At 33.4% G+C, this 21621-nt stretch overlaps 5 protein-coding genes and 1 long non-coding RNA gene across 6 annotated transcripts; 3 read left to right on the forward strand and 3 right to left on the reverse strand.

The window, feature by feature from the left end:
- Positions 1-160: 160 nt before the first annotated feature.
- LOC131842847 (uncharacterized) lies at positions 161-1971 on the reverse strand. The gene is made up of 2 exons (XM_059191445.1): positions 1670-1971; positions 161-660 (listed from the first exon to the last, which is right to left on the reverse strand). The coding sequence occupies exons 1-2, from the start codon at positions 1843-1845 to the stop codon at positions 465-467; spliced, it is 372 nt and encodes a 123-aa protein (XP_059047428.1). The 5' UTR covers positions 1846-1971; the 3' UTR covers positions 161-464.
- Positions 1972-2682: 711 nt separating this feature from the next.
- On the reverse strand, positions 2683-4005 carry LOC131842757 (sperm mitochondrial-associated cysteine-rich protein-like). The gene is given in 3 exon segments (XM_059191358.1): positions 2683-3055; positions 3058-3078; positions 3660-4005. Coding segments are annotated over 3 exon segments (465 nt in total). The 5' UTR covers positions 3930-4005; the 3' UTR covers positions 2683-2881.
- Positions 4006-4045: 40 nt separating this feature from the next.
- LOC131842182 (uncharacterized) lies at positions 4046-6238 on the forward strand. Its single transcript, XM_059190744.1, has 3 exons — positions 4046-4553; positions 5125-5430; positions 6092-6238. The coding sequence occupies exons 1-3, from the start codon at positions 4212-4214 to the stop codon at positions 6137-6139; spliced, it is 696 nt and encodes a 231-aa protein (XP_059046727.1). The 5' UTR covers positions 4046-4211; the 3' UTR covers positions 6140-6238.
- Positions 6239-13709: 7471 nt separating this feature from the next.
- Positions 13710-14815, reverse strand: LOC131843209 (uncharacterized). The gene is made up of 2 exons (XR_009357533.1): positions 14095-14815; positions 13710-13951 (listed from the first exon to the last, which is right to left on the reverse strand). It is a non-coding gene; the product is annotated as an uncharacterized LOC131843209 (long non-coding RNA).
- Positions 14816-15628: 813 nt separating this feature from the next.
- On the forward strand, positions 15629-17960 carry LOC131842556 (uncharacterized). The gene is made up of 4 exons (XM_059191165.1): positions 15629-15804; positions 16360-16414; positions 16827-17241; positions 17769-17960. Coding segments are annotated over exons 1-4 (561 nt in total). The 5' UTR covers positions 15629-15802; the 3' UTR covers positions 17858-17960.
- Positions 17961-19125: 1165 nt separating this feature from the next.
- On the forward strand, positions 19126-20669 carry LOC131855183 (uncharacterized). Its single transcript, XM_059206455.1, has 3 exons — positions 19126-19190; positions 19984-20085; positions 20546-20669. Exons 2-3 carry the CDS (start codon positions 19984-19986, stop codon positions 20660-20662), a joined length of 219 nt encoding a protein of 72 aa, XP_059062438.1. The 5' UTR covers positions 19126-19190; the 3' UTR covers positions 20663-20669.
- The last annotated feature ends 952 nt before the right edge of the window (positions 20670-21621 follow it).

Genomic DNA, 21621 nt, shown 5'->3' on the forward strand with positions numbered 1-21621 from the left:
ATAAAATATATCTAATTATGTCGGTGTAATATATTAAATAAATATTATCATTGTGAGATACCATATGTACCATATTTTGGTGATAATATAAAGGCGTTGATAGTAATCAGTAGTATAATAGTAGCATACGTATCAGGTATAATAATAACATTTTGATATAGGTATTAAGGTAGAGGCCACCCTACCATGCATATAAAATTTAAAAGATGCTTAAGCAAATGATTATTTAATAGCTCTGAAATCTAAAATCTACGAATAGTATTCGTATCTAAAGGTTCTCATTATTTTTATTGTTATATTATATATTATTTTTAATAATGTTTTGCTATATTTTTCGTCTCTTGGATTTAATACTTTGTTATATTATAAGCTTTTTGTATTCGCTTGATTTTTGTAATTTATTTATATACTAATTATGCTATCTAGGAACAGGGAAGTCAATAATAGAATTTAACATGATCGATCTAAACAAGTTTATTACAGGTTTGATAACAACAAGGATGGTATGGTGGATTGGGACAGGTGAAGGCCTGACATGGTGGAACGACAGGACAGCATTCGCCAGGATACCAAACAGTACGTGCGTACCGACCGCTGGGCCTCGTACAGCTGCCGTGGTTAAAACAGTCAGCTTTACAAGGGTAGTCATAGCAGCACGGTCTAAAACAAAAATATTATATAAATAATTACGCATAACGATTGAATTAAGTTTAATTCACCTGGTGAATTGTCGTCGTGCCAGTTATTTCCGCGTTTTCCATATAAGTACTACACCGTATGGTTACTATATTAATATACCTACAATCTACATGCTACGGAAATAATCGTCGGGATTCAGTGTGTGAGCAATATTGCAATTAGATGCTGAATGGTACGTCACTGTAATTAAAATATGCATATAACTTTTGTCATATTTTCAGTAGTATTAGAAAGCTTCAGTAGTATAGTTTTTAGTACAATAATGTGTATGACTTTTATTTTTTTTATATAACTGTCCATCTGATAAATAATGGTTTCTATCGCCTATAATATATGACCCGTACTACGAACATTAACTTATCATATTACGTCCGAGAAACTACTCATTCATTGTAATTTCGGAGGACTAAAAGTCATGTTTCTTATTCTGTAATATAACTCTTCCAGCAAAACACAGCTTGCAAAATAAAATTAGATGTAGTTGCGTTTGTGGTTTTTGTTTTTGTGGTGTCGTAGATTTCCTAAACTCGTCGATAATACTACAATTATGTGCATAAATCAAGGAAATTAACTTATTAAATGAAGGACATACAGAACCTAAATAACCTTATAGAAATGTTAAGAGTTGTTTTGGAGTCGTAATTTGGCAAAGAAGAACGGAGAGCTAGTAAGACGAACAACCACTTTCTTATTAAAAATTAAAAAGGCCGTGTAGAGAGCACTGCTGAAAGCTGAATACTACTTCAGCTTTCAACACTGCGTACTTGTTGTGGTTTCAAGTATACTAATGATAGCGAAATTAAACAAAAACCATTAATTAATTATTTCCATTAATTAATTTTGTCTCTCTTTTATCTTTTCACGACGAATCTGTTAAGCTGTTTAGTTATGAAAATGTAACAACAGACAGACAAATTTATTTTACCTTTAATTATATATATTAGTTTTTATTGCAGTTTAATAAACCTACCGTTCTATCGGTACGTTACTTGGTCCACCACAATACCGAGCACATTCTCTCTGGAAAGGCTGTGGTCGCGGTTGTCCACACCTTGGTCGCTTATGGTACACGCTGTACTCGCCTTTGACACAACCGTACCTTGGGCACGGTCGTATACATTCAAACCCTCGTGGTAGAACTGACATGCCGGTGTTTCTTCTGTAGTTTATGTAATTAAAGCTATTTTATTAAATTGTGAATTATTGTCACATCTAATTGTAAAAATTATGGTTAGGTTTTTACAATTTTTAGTATATATTTGATAATTTTATTATTTTTTACCTAATATTTAGGTACATTATATTTATAAAAAATGACACTAGACGAAAGAAAATTACTGACAGTTCCTTTTCTTATAAACGAGAGTGTTATGTAGTTATAATAATAATAATAATAGGTTATCTATAACAAAAAGTTTGATTTCAGTTATTGATCTGTAGTGGTCAACTTTGCCGCCGCGCCGGCGACGTCCAAAAATGGATAACAATGGTAACTCGTATCGTCGAGTTCTATTCTCGATCAAGCCAATTGAGGAAATATAACCGATATTTTTTTGATTAACTATTTAGTAGGTTTAATAGATTTTTTTTATTCTGAACCCATTTTAATAACCACCTACTCATGTTAGATTTTAGCTACACCCATATATATGTATGTCTTAATGTATTCATTTGTATATTTCAGCATTAAGCTTAAGCCATGTGTCGAAGTTACCAGATGTTTAGAGTCACGTTATATTTGGCCTAGACATTCGCGAATGTTTGTCATAGTCATATGATATGGCATGCATATTAAGTCAATGATTGATTTAGCTATTTTAAATTTAACATCAGATATAGGGGGAAGGGGAATTGTTAGTAATGTGGACTCATGACCCCATTAGTAGCAACGGTTTACGCTGGTGTCCCGCCAGCGTAAACCGTTAGCACAGGCGGGTGCACCATACAATTATGATCCATAAAAAATAATCACACTTTTAGGAATGCATAAATTTATTTATTTCTGACAATACATAGACATATACAGTGTACTAAAGGACTTAATAGCGTTTCATTGTAGGTAACAAGGTAACCAAACTTAAGCCACTTTGGACATGTGATTACATCTGTGGTACAAAAGACAGCTCGCTTGTAAAGTACGACGTTGATGCCTTAATTAGTTCAGTTTGAGGCTCCTTGTAGGTTACCACACTGGCATGCAAAGTCCACAGCAGCCAGAACATACAGGAACTCCAGGGTAACTGCAACGTTTGGGTGAGCAGACAGCAGGCTCAGTGCAACAGTAATATGGACATGGCTTGCAACGGTTTGGCCGACAGCAAGGAATTGCTATAGAATCACATAACGAAACGGGTCTTGTCTTGGTACAGGGGTGCATGGCTGAAAGAAATGACATTTAGATTGATTTAGATTTATGGTAACTTGTGAGATGAGAGACTGCTTATTTCTATTTTAACCCAAGTTAACTTTACGTGGATAACTCTGTCTTATCTATTATCTATTGGCGCCAAGCATTTTGTATACAGTATATAGCAGTGAAGTTGCGGGGTGTCAAGGCATGAAACAGAGCATTGCGAAATGGTAACGTATGAAGAGTACAACAGCAGTCTTATGACGATGTGATGACCATGGTGGTGTCCATTTATACAGACGATGATTACATTATTATTTTTTACTCCATTAATATGAAAAAAGATTAATATCACAGTATAATTTTTGCTAGAGATATATTATTATATGTACTTGTAATGAAAAGAGGAATTATATTGCAGATACTTTTGTAATATTTTGTCAATATTATTAAGGTATTGAATATAGAATACACTGCCATTGTATTAAATACCATTGCTTAAATATTTGTTATTTACAAATATATTTAAATATGCGGATTCAAAACCCTACGGTGATCTGTATCAACCTGTAATATAAATAAATTATAATTTTCTATACTAAAAAAGTACCTTATCGCAAGGTGGGCACGGAGGTAAACATGGTAGAACTGGTGGTTGTGGGCATGGTGCTAGACACGGTCTGACTGGGGCTGGACAAGGGGAGCACCCTCCGCCAGGACATACCGAGCATACGCTGAGGTCGTTTCGCGAAGCCGCGCACGGTTTAGTGCTGTAAGGGTAGCAGGCGCCGCATGGCATCCCCCTGCAAACGCAAGGATCGAAGCTGTAAAATGGAGCACTCATTTTATCGGTTTTGCTGTTTTTATAATAAATAGACATTTAATACAAAAAGGTGTATATTTTTATCGTTAATTTTTTTGACAAATGAAATGTCTCCTGAATATTTTTCTTTTGTGAAACAGAATATTAAAAATGGGACTGACTGGAAATATGAAATAATACTAATCGTTAAAAAATATTTACTATTTGACAAATCATAAAAATTGCATAGTGTATCGTAGAAAATTATTGAAAAAAATAATAAAATATAAATATAAATCAATCAAGAATAGCATACAATAAAAGAGGTTTTTGTAATAAATATTATAATATATATACAGAATGTGTGCCTGTACTTTTTGCCCTACGTGTCCACCAATTTTGCCATGTGGCCCAAATCCATGTATGTACTCTTGCCCTCCACCGGCTCCTTGTTGCCAGCCGTGCTGTGCACCACCATGCCCCTGCACGCCGTGTCCACCATGTACCTGCAAGCCAGTGTTCAGACAGTGTCCAGCGCCCGTTATCCCAGACTTGGTCCCGCCAATAGTACCAATACTACCTCCGTGCAGACCGCGGCGTGCCCCAGCGCCTGAACCCCCACCGCATCCGCCACCGTTCCCTGTGTGTTGCCCGCCTATGTTACCATGCTGTCCACCACCCGAGCCTTGCGATCCTCCACTAGTAAGTTATATTTATTATGTTGTCATTCAACATACTTTATTTTTAACCAACTTTAGTTTTATGTTCTCAATTCGACAGTATTTTTGTATGTGTTGCTTGAGAACTCTATTCATTTTAAACCAATAAACTCGTTCAAAATCTGACTATAAACACAAATCTTGTTTCAGATCTGTGTTTACAGAATTATTTATTTAACATTTTAAATAAATGGAAAGTGTAACCATTCCTAATAAACAATAACCACGGGTATATATATCACATAATACAATGTTTAATATTATTCTCTACTACGGTAGTACTACGTATTAGGTACTCTAATTACGAAGCTATTTCTGAGGATTAAGGTGTTGTGTGTACTAACTTTAAATTATATTATTGTATGGGCCACAGTTGTATTGTGTGAAAAGTTTTTGTTTGAGACAAATAAAGATTATTATTATTATTATTATGTCGCTGTTTAAATCTTACTCCCTTTATCTAGTTCTTCATGTCTAGACTCACAACATATAAACAAGCGTGTAGTAAGTAATATCCATATAGGTTGCACATGTAATGTAAAGTTATGTTCTAGGTATGCCCATGTCCAGAGCCTATTCCATGTTATCAACCGGTGTTGCCTTGCTGCAATCCACAATGCCCGCCACCTATAATTCCAAAACAACGACCTATCTGTTCGAGAGCACCACCAGCTCCATATCCTTGCCTTCCAGTATCCCGCAGTTGCTGTCCCGACTGTGAATTAGACCCTGTCACACGCCGGAGGCCATTGATAGTGCATGACGGTGTATTCCAAAACAGACCCTCTGGTCGGCCTGAAGAATGTTTCACAAGAAGCAACCCTAATGTGCGGTATTCAGTAAATAATTATGTGAGACAGGTCAGTATTTATTTATAGGTATACATATTATATTATTGATCATTATTATTAATTTAACGTACACTGTTGGACAATTTCTTCCTACACATTATGACATCATATACGTTAAATTTATTCTTTTCTTGGAAAATTGTATAAAATTGTATAAAAGTTTTACGTAATTTCTATTACTTTACATCATGTAGAAATTACTAATGTATTTAGTCGTCTGCGTAGATATCTCTGTGTCACCTATGTCAGCCGCCAAGCAGCTTGCTTTGTGAGCTATGTTACGGTTTAATAATGACGATGTACAAAAAGAAAATAAGGCATGGAAGCATAATATATTTGTCCTCAGGAATAGCATAGCATGAGGGATATTATAGGCGTCATAGATTGTTGCTATTTACCAACAAGTTTGTCATCAGCTTGTTTACATAAAAAAATCATATAAATATTATTGGGTTCTAGCTTCAACAATGTAATGCTATTTTATAGTTCTGGTAAATTGGACTGTGTAGGGTCTACTACAGCCATTATTAGTAATAATAATTAATAAAATAATTAATAATAATTAATAAAATAGGTAACTAATATCTCAGTCTCAACGCAAATAATATACCGATAATATAGTAAAAGTAGTCTTGGAGTGACTGTCTAACCATTTATAACTTGTTTACAGGGACCCCAATCTGGATGCCTATACGCTGTAGATGTTCCATTACGATAATGAATATATCGTTCAATTCCTATTCCTCTGTTCTGTGGTTCAATTAATTTGATTATGTGAATGTCCAGACCAATGATGTCAGTGTTGGTAGTAAATTATAAAGTTACTGTCTGGGTTTTATTCAGCTCACATTGTTGTATACTCATAAATAGTAAAGTAGATCTATAAGGAGGAACGACAATTATCCGAGAATACAGATATTCAGAGTTTTTGCTCTGAGAGAGATCCATGTCCAGATTAATAAGAAGAACAAACATCCATCCTGGATATTATAAACGCGATCTGGATCTATATCCAGGAATTCATCCTGGACATAGATCCAAATTGGATTCTTGGATATAGATATCTCTTACTAATTTTATAAATATTATAAACGCGAAATTTTGAGTATAGATGGATAGCACCTAACTCACATTTTTTCGCGTTTATAATATTAGTAAGATTAGTTATACTCGTTGAACATAAGTTGTTATTTGTTGTGTCCTATAAGATATTCTGATAATCAACTAAGTAAACAATTAACCTAGGAAATGTCATGACCTCGCTGAAACAAATCTATTATTGTATTTATAAGGTTTATATTTATTAACTTTAATGAAATGAAATGTATCTGGTTTACTAAAATAATATATTGAAATATTTTCTCACATGTAATTAATCTTAACATATAGACTGAAATGTTGATAGCTGTTATTTGCCACGTTTTCATCTTCTTGGCAGCGTTTACATGATTTGCGTATGACAGCTGTAGATGTTAATGCAGGGATTCACAGGGTAACACCGTTGGGTTTCCGGGATTTTGTTCTGGCATATAAATGGTGCCTGTGCTCCACAAATATTTGCAGCTGGAGCACACATCGCAGGCACACAAGGCACATTGCAACCTCCCATTTTATTGTATTATATTAAAATGCACTTGAAATTTTTGAAGTTTTTGCCAGAATTAGACAATAAATTTTTCGTGGGAAATATGTACGATATGTGAGCTGTTATCAGTCTTAGGGCTATTTATAACTACCGATAGGCCTACGAGATGTTTACAAATAATCTAGTAGGTAGTTTATAGGTACGTATAATCTATAGGGTTACGTTGTTTTATTGTAAATAATGCGATTGAAATTGATCATTAATTGAAACAAGTCAAATAAGACAAAAAACATTTAAACATTCTACGGATATCTTCAGAAGGTTTATAAACATGTTTGGTTCTTAACAGAATTCAATGTTGAAATTTGTGAAATCATAGATTTGCAAACTAAACTTGATTGAAAACGAGGTGTGAATAGGCTACAGACACGAGATTACTTTGGACGAAGTCATCAGCATATGTAACCGTTTCACTTTTTCAACCGCCAAGTAAGTTGCTTTGTAATATGTTCAGGTTCAAATATAGTTATTAGCATAGTTGATGGCTGACCTGATGGTAAGTGGTAACCATCGCCTATACAAAATACATTAACGGCACCATACACATCATCGACTACTAGTAATACCTATCTATCACAAGCAGCTCCTGTAGGCATGCAACAGTTGCATTCAGGACAGCCGTTGACAGCTGTCAACGGCTGTCCTGTTACACAAAAAATTGAATTCCCATACCAGTTACACAAAAAATTGAATTTTTACATGGAAAGTTAAAACTTTACAAATCAGGTACAAATTTACTTTTCTTCGTAATTAGAATGGTAAAGAAACTCATAATGATGAGTTTCTTTACCATCTTGACTGATGGTAAGCGGTAACTGTAGTCCATATATATGAACAGCATTAAGGTTACCACGTAATATCACTTCTAGTAGACTAATGTCATCAGTCTTATTCAGAAACTTCACTGTAATCTACACCCTACAATCAAAACAGTTCACAAAGCAACCCATTTGGTGGAAGGTTTGTTGTTGGTAGATTGAAATGAAAATGGATAGCAATTCAAATTGTTTTAATGATACCAGTTAAACTATAACATTTTACGCAGTTTGGATTCATGCTTTGATAAATGGACCGATTGTAGTAATGTATATATTAACATATTTTCGTGCAGCACGTGTAGATGGTGATTTTGGGGCAACCACATCCGCAGCACCTGCATCAAAATATTATTCAAAATATAAAACAAATCAAGAACAGAAAATCTTGGATTTGATCAGAATAAAAAAACATTGAGAATAAATGACTAATGAAATTAGTTATTTTATTGCAACGTATCTAAATTATTCAAAACATTTCTAAAAAGAAAGCAAATCAAACAGAAAATCTTGTAATTGATTTGAATAATAAAATAATAATGGGAATAAATGACTAATGGAAATCGTTCTTTTACAGGAAAAGCTGATAAACATACAAATGATCCCCCATTTATTATGTAATTTTTTTGCTTTGAAAACATCTAATGTCTTTCAAAACCTTCTTCTAAAATATAAATAAAAGCAAATATAGGTACTTACATTTTTATCGGCTGGTGATTTGAAATACGATAAATTCGAAGTATTTTTATAATAAATTTTATTTTTTATTTATAGTTTTTTTTCTAGTTCATAAGTTTATTCCACGACACAATTTTTAGAAGTGAAGAAAATGACGTTAGTAGTGAATATTACTATTAACGTCAACTAGCTGTTACTGTCATTTCAAAAATGTTTAGTGATCTAGAGCGCGTTTATTCAATTTGAAAATGGAACAAGACCCAAATTATCACGTTTATTATTTCGTTTGAAATTTCATATATTATTCTTTTTTCAAATTTAAAGTTCTCGTATTAGATATCAAAAATTATTCACAACATTAAAATTAAAATATATATATATATATAGTTTTAATAATACAACAGATTTTCATTTATCGTTTTCGTGGATGCAACTGTAAATTTTTCGGCGCGTGTAAATTCATTATGTAGGTATATATTATATACTATTCTTTCTGTAGTTAAAAAGGTGAGGAAAAACGGTGCAAGAAATAAACAGTCTCTACTTTTAAGTTGAATGTACAAAAAATAAATTAGGTGCTTATTGGAAGAAAACAAGCAATATAATAAGCAGGAACTATACAAACTTAACCTTATAGACCTAATATAAAATTAAAAAATAAATACATGTGTCAAAAATTATTCTGTCAAATTATAACAAAAATTTATAATACGTATTTTTGGATGCAATTTCTATTACAAGTAAATTAAAATGTGTAGTCCAATACTTCATTTGCCCAGTTACAAAGAAGCTCCAGAATGTATACCCTGCTATCCAGTACAGGTAAATCTCTATACCTAGTATTTAATATGTAGATATAATGTCAAGCTCGTAAATGGGTATGTTAGTACCTAACACTAACACTAACGGCCAAGGTGTTGTAGGGCTTTAGTATACTTCCAATAGTCATGATTTCGATCCCTCGCACAATACAAACATTGGATGTTTGTTTTCTATATAATCATCTGCTTCTTCCTTATACCATTTGTTTGGGGTCAGCGTAATATGTTTTTCTTTTCCATTCTTCCCTGTTCGCAGTCATGTAATAATATATTTTATTTATATATTTACAAAAAAAAGAAATGTATGTGTATTAGTTGTCTATTACCCATAACAAAAGATCTGCTTTACTGGTGACTATAGATAGCGCTGCGTGAATTGTTATAGTGTTACAATAGCAGGCATGAAAGAGTTTTTCTTCGGTGTGCATATAGTCTTGTTGTCTGAACAAGTCACCAGACAAATTCGACACAAGTAAGTTTCGGCTAAGTAAGCTAAGTACTTTTGTAATCAAAATACCCATAAATACAAGGATATCGTCACTTCTTTCACTAATCATTTAATTACGCTAAAATCGTCTATATAATATCCTTTTATTAAGTACAGCATATTCGGGGTAATAATAGATTATTCTTAGCGTTGCAATTAAGAAAAATTTTATTAGAAACTTATTACGATACGATAGTGATAACTGATAACCGACAAATAAATAGATAAATAGACAACGACCTAAAATTGTGTTTTGGATTTTATTACCTATGATATCATCTAATTATCTCACATAAGTATATATATATATATATATATATAGATAAATAGGTAGCAATTACAGCTAGCTAAAACTCTTATTCAAATTTTAGTTTAATCAAAAATATTTTTTTTACTATTAGGGTCCAGGATGTTTACCATGCGGCATAGATCCAGTGACGCTCCGGCCCTTGATAGTCGGAGACAGTACCTTCGACTACCGGCCTACTAGTTGGCCAGGCATGCTGCTTAATAATCAAGACAAGAAAGTCCGCTATCAACTCATTAATTACGAACGGCCGGTATGTTTTTTTATATACTACGATGGTGACCAATAACCAAATGGTCCATCTGATGGTAAATGGTTGCCGTGGCCTATGAACGCCTGAGACACCAGGAATGTCACATGCGCATTGCCGGCCCCTAAGAAAGCTTAATATCAAATAATGAAATTATTTTACCAACATGGACTTTGTACGAAGCCCTTTGCGTGAGTCTCATGGTCTCACCTATCTCAATCTCTATAAAGCGCGGGGACGGATTGGCAAGGACTATTAACCCATTGCCAGGTTGACTTCACGCGATTTACCTAGAAATAATCATGATGAATTGGCTACAATGAACTAAATGACCTGAATTTATTTTTAATTGATCATGCTCTTCTGGTGTCTCATATTTTTTTTTGTTTATTAATTGACTTGAATTAACTCTAATATTACATTAAATAACATTGTACGTAACGTGATGAGTAATCCTGCGAGAAACCTGTATATTTATTATTCTTTGATAGTTTGATTATTTATAAAAAAGGACTTATATATTTTACTTTATTGTTGTTTTAGGTGAAACCACACTATCCGTCGTGTGCTCCTTCTTACAACTGATACTGCAAAAATTGTATAGTTATCAGAAAAAATATTTATAGTAAATCAATAGAATGTGGTGTATATGTACTATTAGATTCTGTATTTCGTAATACTGCAGTCTTACAATTAATATCTTGTTTGTAATATATGTACCCAATTATACACAAATATTTATAAAGAGGCTTCTCATTGTTTTTTTTTACAAATAAGACCTAGTATATATGTACAAGTTATATTATACCCGATAACATGTAAAAGTTCTAACTTTAATCTATAGACAGCTATTAATGCACATTCTAAACCACTGTGTCTAGAAACTCGCAATAAAATACAATTTCATTTAAATGCATATGAACATCTACTAGAAAGCATTTGTGAATTTCCTATGTATTTTATACTGCTGATATTTTAAATTACATTCTATTAATAACGTTTAAATATTATTAAATTGACATATATTTTTGGATGGTAATAAATATTAATTACCATAGAAAATTAGAAAAATCCTTTAATGTTTACTACGTTATTAATTTTGAATATACTTTTTGCTAAAGCATGATTTATGTGACATTACGTCAATACACAGAAAAAACCAAAGTCAGATATCAATTACGACACAATAGCCTAACAATATAGTCGTGAAATAAAATTATTAGTTTTTTTTTATTCCGGTTTAGTTTTCTTTATCGTTTTCAGAAAAAAATATAATGTGTAACCGTATGAACGTAATTGGTCAATTACAAACCATAATGTCAACAATTCGGTAAGCAGTAAAATTAGGATAAAATCATCTAATTTTATACTCATAAAATTAAAAAAAATACAATAATTTGTGTTTCTCTGTTTCAAATACCTCCTCACTGTTGTTTATTTGCATACCTCACGGAATGCAAATAGATAACATTGTTCTTTCTTACTTGTAATAATAACAACCTTTTTCTTTGTGTATACATGAAAAGGACATCACGTCATAATGTGACGCTCTTAGTACCTCTGATTCGTTGTCATTCAGTAGGACCACACTGCAGTGACTCCGTACTTTTACTGTCCCTTGTAATAACATATCTTTTTTTTTTGGTTAATTTAAGTAGTGTTTTTAAGCATTAAATTAAAGTTACATAAATTTAATTACAGTGGTGATGGCTGCCAACCAAAATGCTGTCAACCTTGCCGTCCGCCTCCGTGCTGCGGGGCTGGGTCTCTCGTCACAGTTTACAGTCAAGTAGCACATATCCAGTGAAGCTGTACTGCGCTTCCGCGAAACATATGATTACATTGCTTAGTAGACAATGTCTCTGTAATAAGATTCTCATTGAAATTGTTTAGTGTTCACATCAATATTTGGTGTAGGGCAGACTGCTGTTAGTCTGCTCCATTTTCCGTTACGACGCCGAAGTTACCGCTATAGTAACTACAGGGTATGGAGACATGAGATGTTAGTACTATGTAATAGAAACCCATGAGTGGGATTGGGATGGTGAATTTACCACGATGGACTAACTGACCTGACCTCATACTCATCCTATCATCCTCCACTGTGTGTTGGGTGCTCCTACAGCGTAAACCGTTAGAGAAGGCGCGTGCTACATGATAATTAGTATTATAAGAAAGAAGATCATATCATATCATATCATAAGAAAAACACATGAGTAGAGCTATGCCAGGTTCTGTTAAGTTGACATTTATTGTCTATATAGGCGACGGTTACCTGTTATCGTCGGCTTGTTAACTTGTGCCATTTGACTATAGTATTAGATATATAGGTATATTTATTGATTGAAAAAAAAAGAATGCGCGAAAATATCACGTCTATATCGACTATTTTATTATTATTTCAACAGACGCGGTACTCGCTGTTGGGCAGCCACCACGCCCAATTGCAGCGTTTGATAAAGCTGTAATAGCAGTCGGTCACCACAGTCCAACAAGTATCAAGACATGTTAAACAAAATGTACAAGTGCTCGTAATAGTTCTTTGCCTGGACTGATATCAATTATGAAGTTTGTTAATAAAGTACCAATGATTTGTCTACCATGAAGTTTAATTTTAACGGTGTCGATTAAAGTTACCGATATAAAATTGCTGCTCGCCTTTAACCATATTTTTTGTCGCCTGTAGTTAGACAATAGCCCAAATCTAGTCCAGCAATAAGCACACTACATCTCTATTGAACATTAAGCACTAATATTGCTCTATAGCTTAGTTTTTAAGAGATTCGGTTTCGTAGTGATCGTGAGCGGCTACACCTGTGGTAATTCGAAGTGGATCCCACATTACCTAAGCTCTTCATTTAGAGTAGCCAACACTGCTATATCGCAGTATATGGTGACATCGGAGAGTAACAATCCTTTACGCCATAACTACACGTTACGTTTCTTCTATAAACCTAGCGCCCGTTTCCCTAGATCGTATTGATCACCTTTATGAATCAAATGAAACATTTCAATATTTCCACAAAAATAACATAGTCGACTGCAACTACGGATTGCAACTACGTAGTCCGTACTCCCTCATTAAAATCGCTGCAGATACCACGATCGTCTGCGGTGATACTAGTACTAGCAATTCTTGGTACAGCACGTATGTATAGTGATGCGTGGGCAGCAGTAGCCACCACAGCAGCTACCACCGCAGCAATAACTACACTTTCCCCTATAACCTAGCGCCCATTTCCCAAGATCGAATGACACCTTTTTGAATCAAATGAAACTTAAGAGTACGCTTAATTCAATAATTTATTTCCACAAAAACGAACACCAGTCGACTGCAAAAACTACGTAGTCCGTACTCCCACATTGAACTCGCTGCAGATACCATGGTCAGTCTGCGATGACTTCGTGGCTATTAACACTAGCACTAGCAAATTTTGGTACAGCACGTGTATATAGTGATGCATGGGCAGCAGCAGCCACCACAGCAGCTACCACCGCAGCAACCTCCTCCGCACGGTCCGCAACACCTAAGGAAAAAAAGTTTATTAGGTTACGATGCCGAGAAAGGAATAGGAAGACTTATTTTGCACCAATAGCTTATTTTACCCTTCATAATTTGCATCAACCCCACCGATTAGAAGAGTGAACGTGAAATTTCAAAAGTACTTACATTCTTTTCGGCTATAGGCTTGTGAAGAGTACTAAGGAGAGAAGAAATAGGTTGTCCGAAGAGCAAATAGTAATATCCGAAGAGTAACCCAAAAAGTGCCGTGTATAATTTTGGGAAAAGATTATTTTTCAAAGATTTTTTTCAATTAATTTTTTTAGAGATTTTTTATGTGTATCACGCAAAGGATTTGATTGTACTGAATATTGTTGCAGATGTACTTCTACAGATTAACTTCGTCTGGTTTTAAATAAAGAAAGATGATTCAATTTAGTTTTTTATACTTTTTAATTATCCAGATTCATAAAGCCAGTAACAAAGAGACTCAGTACCAATAACCAGCCAGTATTTAGTACTGCAATTTTTCATCAGAGGTAATTTTTTCTGCAGATTTTGGAAATTATATGAAGCTTCTACGCGTTCTGGTAACCGCCATTATTAATTCTCATATCAGCCTATATAAATTTTTATATTTTGTTTAATTAATAATAATCAAATAATCAGTCAATAGGTCTTTTCTGTTCCGTTTGTAATTCATACTACTGAAAATCAGCTCAGTTCAAAGTACATTTGGACAATAAATAGTTAAGATAACATGTTATTTCTGTAAAACGTATTTTATCGTTATGAATATTTCATTATAATAAAATACGTTTTACAGAAAGTACAGTACGTAAATAAAATTATTTGTTCTTTCTTTGATACTTTTCCATTACGATTACGATTGTCATATTAAGCCGAGCTTATAGTATTGTACTATGTTAGGAATAATATTCACGATTAATATGGTCACGGCCATCCTGTTTTAATAATTTTTTTTTTTAAATCTAGTTGTAAATCACGTATCAAACATCATTTAGTTCAATATGTTTCCAAATTATCAGTGATGATTTTTTTAATATAAAGAAAATTAATAAATATTATTGGTAAGTTCTATTACATTATTTTATAATGAACAAGTACCTTACCATTTACATACTATTCACATAATATTATCAAATTTTAGACTGTGACATTATGGTCATGGGAAAAAAAATCGTATCCTGCAATCCTCTGCGGACTTGCAAGAGTCGAGAGCTCAGAGGAGGTATTTTATACAAAGACTGTTACTGTATAAGGCGAAATGGCTTGCAATACGACTGTCGTAGGACCGGTTGCCAGACTTCTCCTCTATGTCAAGCTTTGCCTGCTCCGCTTTGTGAACCAGCTCGAGTGGCATGCGAAAAGCATTGTTGTAATCCTTATGCAGAACCATTATCTACTATTTGTAACATGAGAAGATATTAAAAACAAATTAAAAATTATATCAAAATAAAAATGTTATAAATTAAATTTCAAGACCAAGTTCGTACTGGATTTTCGTATTGGCGATTTAAAAAAATATATATACGGAACTGGCCAACCGGATAGATAATTTTTTGAATTGAGAAGACAATAAATATGAAAAGTAACAAAAGAAATATATATTGACACAAGATTTTGTCATTCCGACTTATTTACATGTGGTTTTATTAATAATTAATAATAATAATAATAATAATAATATAAAAAAATTGCAATGTTTCTAAATTCTAAATTATCCAAGTGTTTTTAAATAAATTTCCATATATTTATGTAAATTTTGAACACTATTAAAATACACAATTTTAAATTCCACCACCTCCTCATTTTATATCTTGGGCTTGGATCGGTATTAATTTAACCTTATATAATGTGAGTATTATTTAGGCGTAGTTTGTGTTGGGATGGATAAAAGTTAAATGATGTAGCCCTAAGCAGTGTAGTTTTTCAGTGTTATAGTATACCAGGTTTTCATACAAAGTATGCTATGATACACGAGTATATTTTTTATAGTACTGTTTATTCCCCCGCTTGGAACTGACGATACTTTAATTAACCGTTTAAACATGCTTCTATAATTTAGTACAAAGTCTTAATACCCCTATTCGAAGTCCACTTTAATTAAACATTTCGTCATACTTTGATTTAATAATGTCTAAATCTTTAAATCCATAAAATCATACTATTGTAATGTCATTTTAACCAGATGTCTCTTATATGCACCTGTTGTGTAATAGTTAATTTTCCCCATAGTTTTCAATTAAAAAAAAATAAAAATTTACACTACATTTTTCTACATTTCGTGACTCAAATTTATAATCTGCTTCTATATATATATATGGGAGAACTAATTCCATGAAACTAAATTCGTCTACATAATATATTTCGTGATATGTATAAAAATTATAATACTCTAAAATATTTCAGGTGCAGCCCTTGTGGCCCTATGGTATGTTACAAATACGAAGACTGTGGTCCGCCGGTTAGTTATTTAATATACCATCATTTATTGATAATTTATACAAATATAGGATTAACTAATTAAGAGATAAAATAATTTTAGCTGCAGTGCCTACCACGCTCTGCATTCAAGCGCAATGGATTACAAGATTGCCAGTATTTCCAGCAAGGTTCAATCCGATATCTATGCCGAGCGGGTTCTTGCTGTTCAGGGCCTCGGCCCTGCCCTCCGCCCTGTCCGCCTTGTGTTCGTCGCCCACCACCTGGCAAGACCTACGTTACGCGGTTCAGCGACTTCGATCTGATATCTCAGTGGTAGCCTCTGCTCTCTAGCACGCTAACCATTTCGTTTCTCGGTAATACAATTTTTATTGACAACATGGCGGGCTATGGGCAATGAACTAAACATAATGTAAAACTATATTTTATTACAGAAAGGAAAATACTCCGACGGAAGCTCACGTCTGGAGGAGGGTGGTGGCACGGACAAAAAGGATGAAAAAGAAAATCAGTTAAAAAGAACGAAGAGTCGTGAGTTGCGAGGAGGCATTATGTACTACAGTTGTCACTGTATAAAGCGTAATGGGCTACAACATGACTGTCGCAGGACGGGATGCGGAGGTGAACCGGCATGCTTGGTGTTACCAGATCCGTTATGTGCACCCAGTCAACTAGCACGAGCTCGTGGCCTCGCTGATCCTGGACCCCTGGTAGGCCACATGCGTGCTCAAGACGAAGGTAGAACCGGCGGCGCCGTGAAAGGATCTGGAAATGGCAAAAGGTTCATTGTATGTGAGCTGAAGGGTATCATACCAGATGTTTCAGCAGCTCAAAGTGGAGGAAAATGCTGTAAGTGTCTTAGATCTCTTGCAATTCAAGTTGATAAATTTAGTGGTGGTAGTGGTACTAATTCGGGTGGCAAAGCGTGTATCTGTACTAATGATATTAAGCAGAGTTCAATTAATATTACTACTAGTCAATCGAAGTGTCCAAACACTTTAGATCCAGCTAATAATCAATCAATTTTAATATTTGACGAAAAGACAGTTGCAGAAATCCTATATCGGTTCGATAAAAAAGAGGTGCTAAATCATGTTTTAAGAGGACCAGATCAAATGCGTAAAATAGCCAAAATAACTAATAAGGAAGAAACGTGCACGAGACCAGGTTGTATCCATTCCAAACCCCCACCACCTTGAATGGAATGCTCCTTGTAAAGCAGACTGCTTTGAATCTCTGCCTGGTGTTCAACCAGCTCGTAACCCACTTACAGATGGTAGATTTTGTTTTGATGGTAGTTTGTTTTGTTATGGTAGCAAGTCAATGAGCTATCAGCCTAGAGAAAATGAAGTTATTGATGCCTGAATATTGTACAGGTTGCTCCGCGCCTTCTGGTGGAGCGGCGACCAACGCCGGTGGAGCGGCAGCGGGCTTACCAGTACTCGTAATGAAGCTCTGTGAATGAAGAAACTGATTTTCAGAAAGTTTTAAGAAAAAGTGCAAATATGAAAGCTAATAAACTTTTTTTGCTTCCTATATTTCATTTGTGAATAATAAATATTTCGAAATTACGATTTCACAAAATATTTTTTTCTGTAAGCTTGCTTCTAACTTTAATTTTTTATAATACTTCCTTATTATATAAAATTGTAATGGCAAACAAGCTTAAAGAAAATATAGCTACTTAGTGTCTAAAATACCCACGCAGTTCAACTTTGGATATAACAGCAAATAAGTTGTGTAAGATGGATCGTGATATCAAATATTTAGGTATGTAAAAGTAGTATTATTAAGGGATTATTACATGTGTAATCTTGTTATTACGTACCAATTAGGTAAATCAATAGTGCTACTTTTCTAAAATTATTCATAGTCTACGAGGTTACCTCATCCTACATATTCCAGCCGCCAATATCCTTGTAATGTTTTAGTTAAATTTCGATTAAAATAACAAGCAAGGCAGTAAATTACATGATGCATATCATGAGGCATTTTAGTAAACTACTTTTTGATCGGAATTTAAATCCATAGATGAAAAAATACCCGTACGCCTCAATGATTACAGAACAATGTTGCTTTATCATAAATTTTCCATGTCACGTCAGGATAAAGATCTCAAATTAGATATTAAACAGCAATAAAACAATCAGACAATGTAACATTAATATAATTTTATATACATGTACATTCTGTGAAGTTTTAAATAGTCTTATAACAAACGTAACTAAATTTCTTGTTAGAATTTACCAATCTAATATTGTCTGAATACGCCTATTTTTATAATCAAGCAATGTGTTCCATAAGGAAATCTGTTCATGCCGTGTTACACTTAAATTTGCGTACGAATCGAATCCGTACTGCCATTTATTGTATTTTTAGTGCTTCTACTGGTGATTGTAGAAGTTCTGGTGATATGAAATGCTCAAATTCATCAGATACTGAAGGAGGAAAGCTATCATGTATCTGTTGTCAGAATACAAATGGTACTAATCATTCTAGCACTACAACGTATGATGTAAGTCATCACACATAGATTTCGAAGTACTTTTAACAGAGATGATATTTATATAGATTTCGTACTTCAAAATCAATTAAAATTTTACGGTATTATCAGTTTCTTATATAAAGAACGAAAACTTTGAAATACATTAAAAATCCTGTGAAATATATATGAATCTATATTTTTTCCCGCATAAATCATATAACATCATATATCTAGTAGCCATCGAACAAAATGCGAGGTATCAATTACCCATGAACATTGGAAATCAGGAGATGTGGTGAATATTGGAAGTCAGGTGATGAATACAATAGAATAGAAAATCATTTATTCAAATAAACTTAATTTAAGCACTTTTGAATAGTCATAACAATTCCTTTTTTTAAACTTACCGCTCATTCGGAAAGTTGTCTCATCACAAGAAGAATGAGCAAGAATCTCGTGATCCTTGTAAGTTCACATTTTACAAGTCGAAACGTGTGAATACAAACTACCAACCAGCACTAATTTATTTAGGCTCAAATATAAAAATACAATATGATTAAATCAGTCAAGTAAATATTTTATCATTGTGAATGTGATATTGATATTATCACATTCACAATGATAAAATATTTAGAATGAGGTAGAATTTATAAAAAGGCGCCTGCGTGGGTACTATAGTCTCGTCCATTTCAGCAGACAAGCTACTTGCTTCCTAAAATGTGTTTCATGTTTGTGTGAAAGTGCAGGATAAGAGCATGACATTTTACTCCTCTGGAATAGCACAAATTTCTTTAGTGGTATCACATGTAACGTGATGTCTGTAGTGCTGTTCATGTACATACGCGTCGGTTACCACATAACATCAGATGACTAATCAACTTGTTTACCTTTAAAATTACATAAAAATATATGTAGCAGAGCCTCCTTCTTTTAGGAGTCTGTTGAAATTAACCCCCAGTTATTAACATAATATACCACGAACAAAAGTGGGTCAGTGTTTAATAACCTTCACAATAACACTAAGTATGTAAGACTAATTATCTCATTATACTGTAGTTACATAACATACTATATTTAATACCTGAATATTTTATTTTACATTCTAGATGCGCAAATATGGATACTGCTTACCTAACAACAATGTGATGCCAAACTTTGAACTTTTACCTAATGCACCAACTGGCATATTTAGATGTACAGGTAGAGAGGTGAGGTCCCAATAAGTATTTTTTAAATATGTATTTAACATTAGTGATGCATGTCACTTCATAAACGTGTTACCTACCTATATTTGTAGATCGCCAACTATTGGTAGTGATCATACGACAACAATAAATAATCTATCTATATAACGCCATCTACATGACTGAATTAAGTAATTAAATTGTAGGGTATATATTGAATATTTTCACAAAGATAATCATTGTCCTCTTTAAGGGTTTTATTCAACTTTCTTTAAGTTATATGACTCATGTTTGTATAAGTAAACTTAACAAACAGCAGCACCGGACTCGGCTCGACCCGATTTAATGTTATGTTGCTTTGCTCATACATAAAATATGATGACTAGTCACAGAAAACATACCAGTATAATCGAGTGAACTCGTTAACTCTATGAAAATAGTTCTAATTTTAAATCAGTTTAATTTTTCCAGGTGTTGGGTCCAGGTGCTTACATATCCAAATCCGGAATACTTCTTATACCACCACACGTCTTATTATGATCTTCATCTAATATTGAGACTATGTCATCAAAAGACTTCTGAATTTAAAAGAAAACCATAGGTGCTAAAAATAGCCTACAAAAATGTAGTAAAATTTCACATATTTAATTAATTAAGTGTTTTGGATTAATAAATAGGATGCGTTTCTTGATGTACAATATATACATTATGTTGAAAACAACTTATATTAAAAGAACCAATATAATTAATTCTAGCCCCGCTACTGGTTTATTATTATTATGGTACTAATATGAGTTATGTCTCACATGAGAAAGAATAACTGAACAAGCGGCTTGATATTATTTTATTTCAAAATAGATATATTAGATTGCCTATATTGCCTTCCATGGTTCATTCCCCATATTTTTAAATGTTGACCTTACAAGATATGATTATCCATCATATACCCTCCTCTATCTATTAGTGAGTATGAATTCATCGTTGCTTTTATACTTTTATATACATAATATACTTTTCAACATAGCTGAAATATTGGTTAAGGAATACGTTAAGAAGACATTATTATAATGTGAACAATCAATATAGTTTTTAAGACATAATTATATATAGTATACGAAAGTAAACAAAATGGGCTATTTAAACATACTAGTAAGTGCGGTAACACAACAAATTCACAATTACTTATACTGCACGCCATTTACTAAATCATAACATCAACCTGTTTTTCACTTTATTATCTATGTCGATTGAGTTACGTGTTAGAAAAACTATACCGGTAAGCACGATTCACTCATTGGAAAATTACCTAGTCATATTTTTAATCAGTTATTATCTTTCTTTATATGTAAAAATACGTGTCATGGTGTTTGTCAGCGATGAACTCCTAAACTACTGAAACGACTGCCAATTAGATTTGCACATTGTGTGCAATTTGATCCAACTTGAAAAATAGGATAGCTTACATCTCAACTCAATTTATTGTCTCAATATTATTTTATTCAGGAACACAGCAATGCGTGGCCGGGTCTGCTAGTGGTCTTATATTTTAGACAGCTCTTA

The sequence above is a fragment of the Achroia grisella genome, unplaced genomic scaffold, assembly GCF_030625045.1.
Source record: "Achroia grisella isolate CSIRO2021 unplaced genomic scaffold, CSIRO_AGI_Agris_v1 utg1023, whole genome shotgun sequence".
NCBI lineage: Eukaryota > Metazoa > Arthropoda > Insecta > Lepidoptera > Pyralidae > Achroia > Achroia grisella.

Coding starts and splice junctions, on each gene's coding strand:
- LOC131855183 (XM_059206455.1), top strand. CDS start 19,984: ATGCGCAAATATGGATACTGCTTACCTAACAACAATGTGATGCCAAAC. Junction 20,086..20,545: donor TTAGATGTACAGGTAGAGAG/GTGAGGTCCCAA, acceptor TGTTGGGTCCAG/GTGCTTACATATCCAAATCC.
- LOC131842182 (XM_059190744.1), top strand. CDS start 4,212: ATGTGTGCCTGTACTTTTTGCCCTACGTGTCCACCAATTTTGCCATGT. Junction 4,554..5,124: donor AGCCTTGCGATCCTCCACTA/GTAAGTTATATT, acceptor GTTATGTTCTAG/GTATGCCCATGTCCAGAGCC. Junction 5,431..6,091: donor TAAATAATTATGTGAGACAG/GTCAGTATTTAT, acceptor ACTTGTTTACAG/GGACCCCAATCTGGATGCCT.
- LOC131842556 (XM_059191165.1), top strand. Junction 16,415..16,826: donor ACGAAGACTGTGGTCCGCCG/GTTAGTTATTTA, acceptor ATTTTATTACAG/AAAGGAAAATACTCCGACGG. Junction 17,242..17,768: donor TCAAAGTGGAGGAAAATGCT/GTAAGTGTCTTA, acceptor AATATTGTACAG/GTTGCTCCGCGCCTTCTGGT.
- LOC131842847 (XM_059191445.1), bottom strand. CDS start 1,845: ATGTCAGTTCTACCACGAGGGTTTGAATGTATACGACCGTGCCCAAGG. Junction 661..1,669: donor AGTAACGTACCGATAGAACG/GTAGGTTTATTA, acceptor TTTTTGTTTTAG/ACCGTGCTGCTATGACTACC.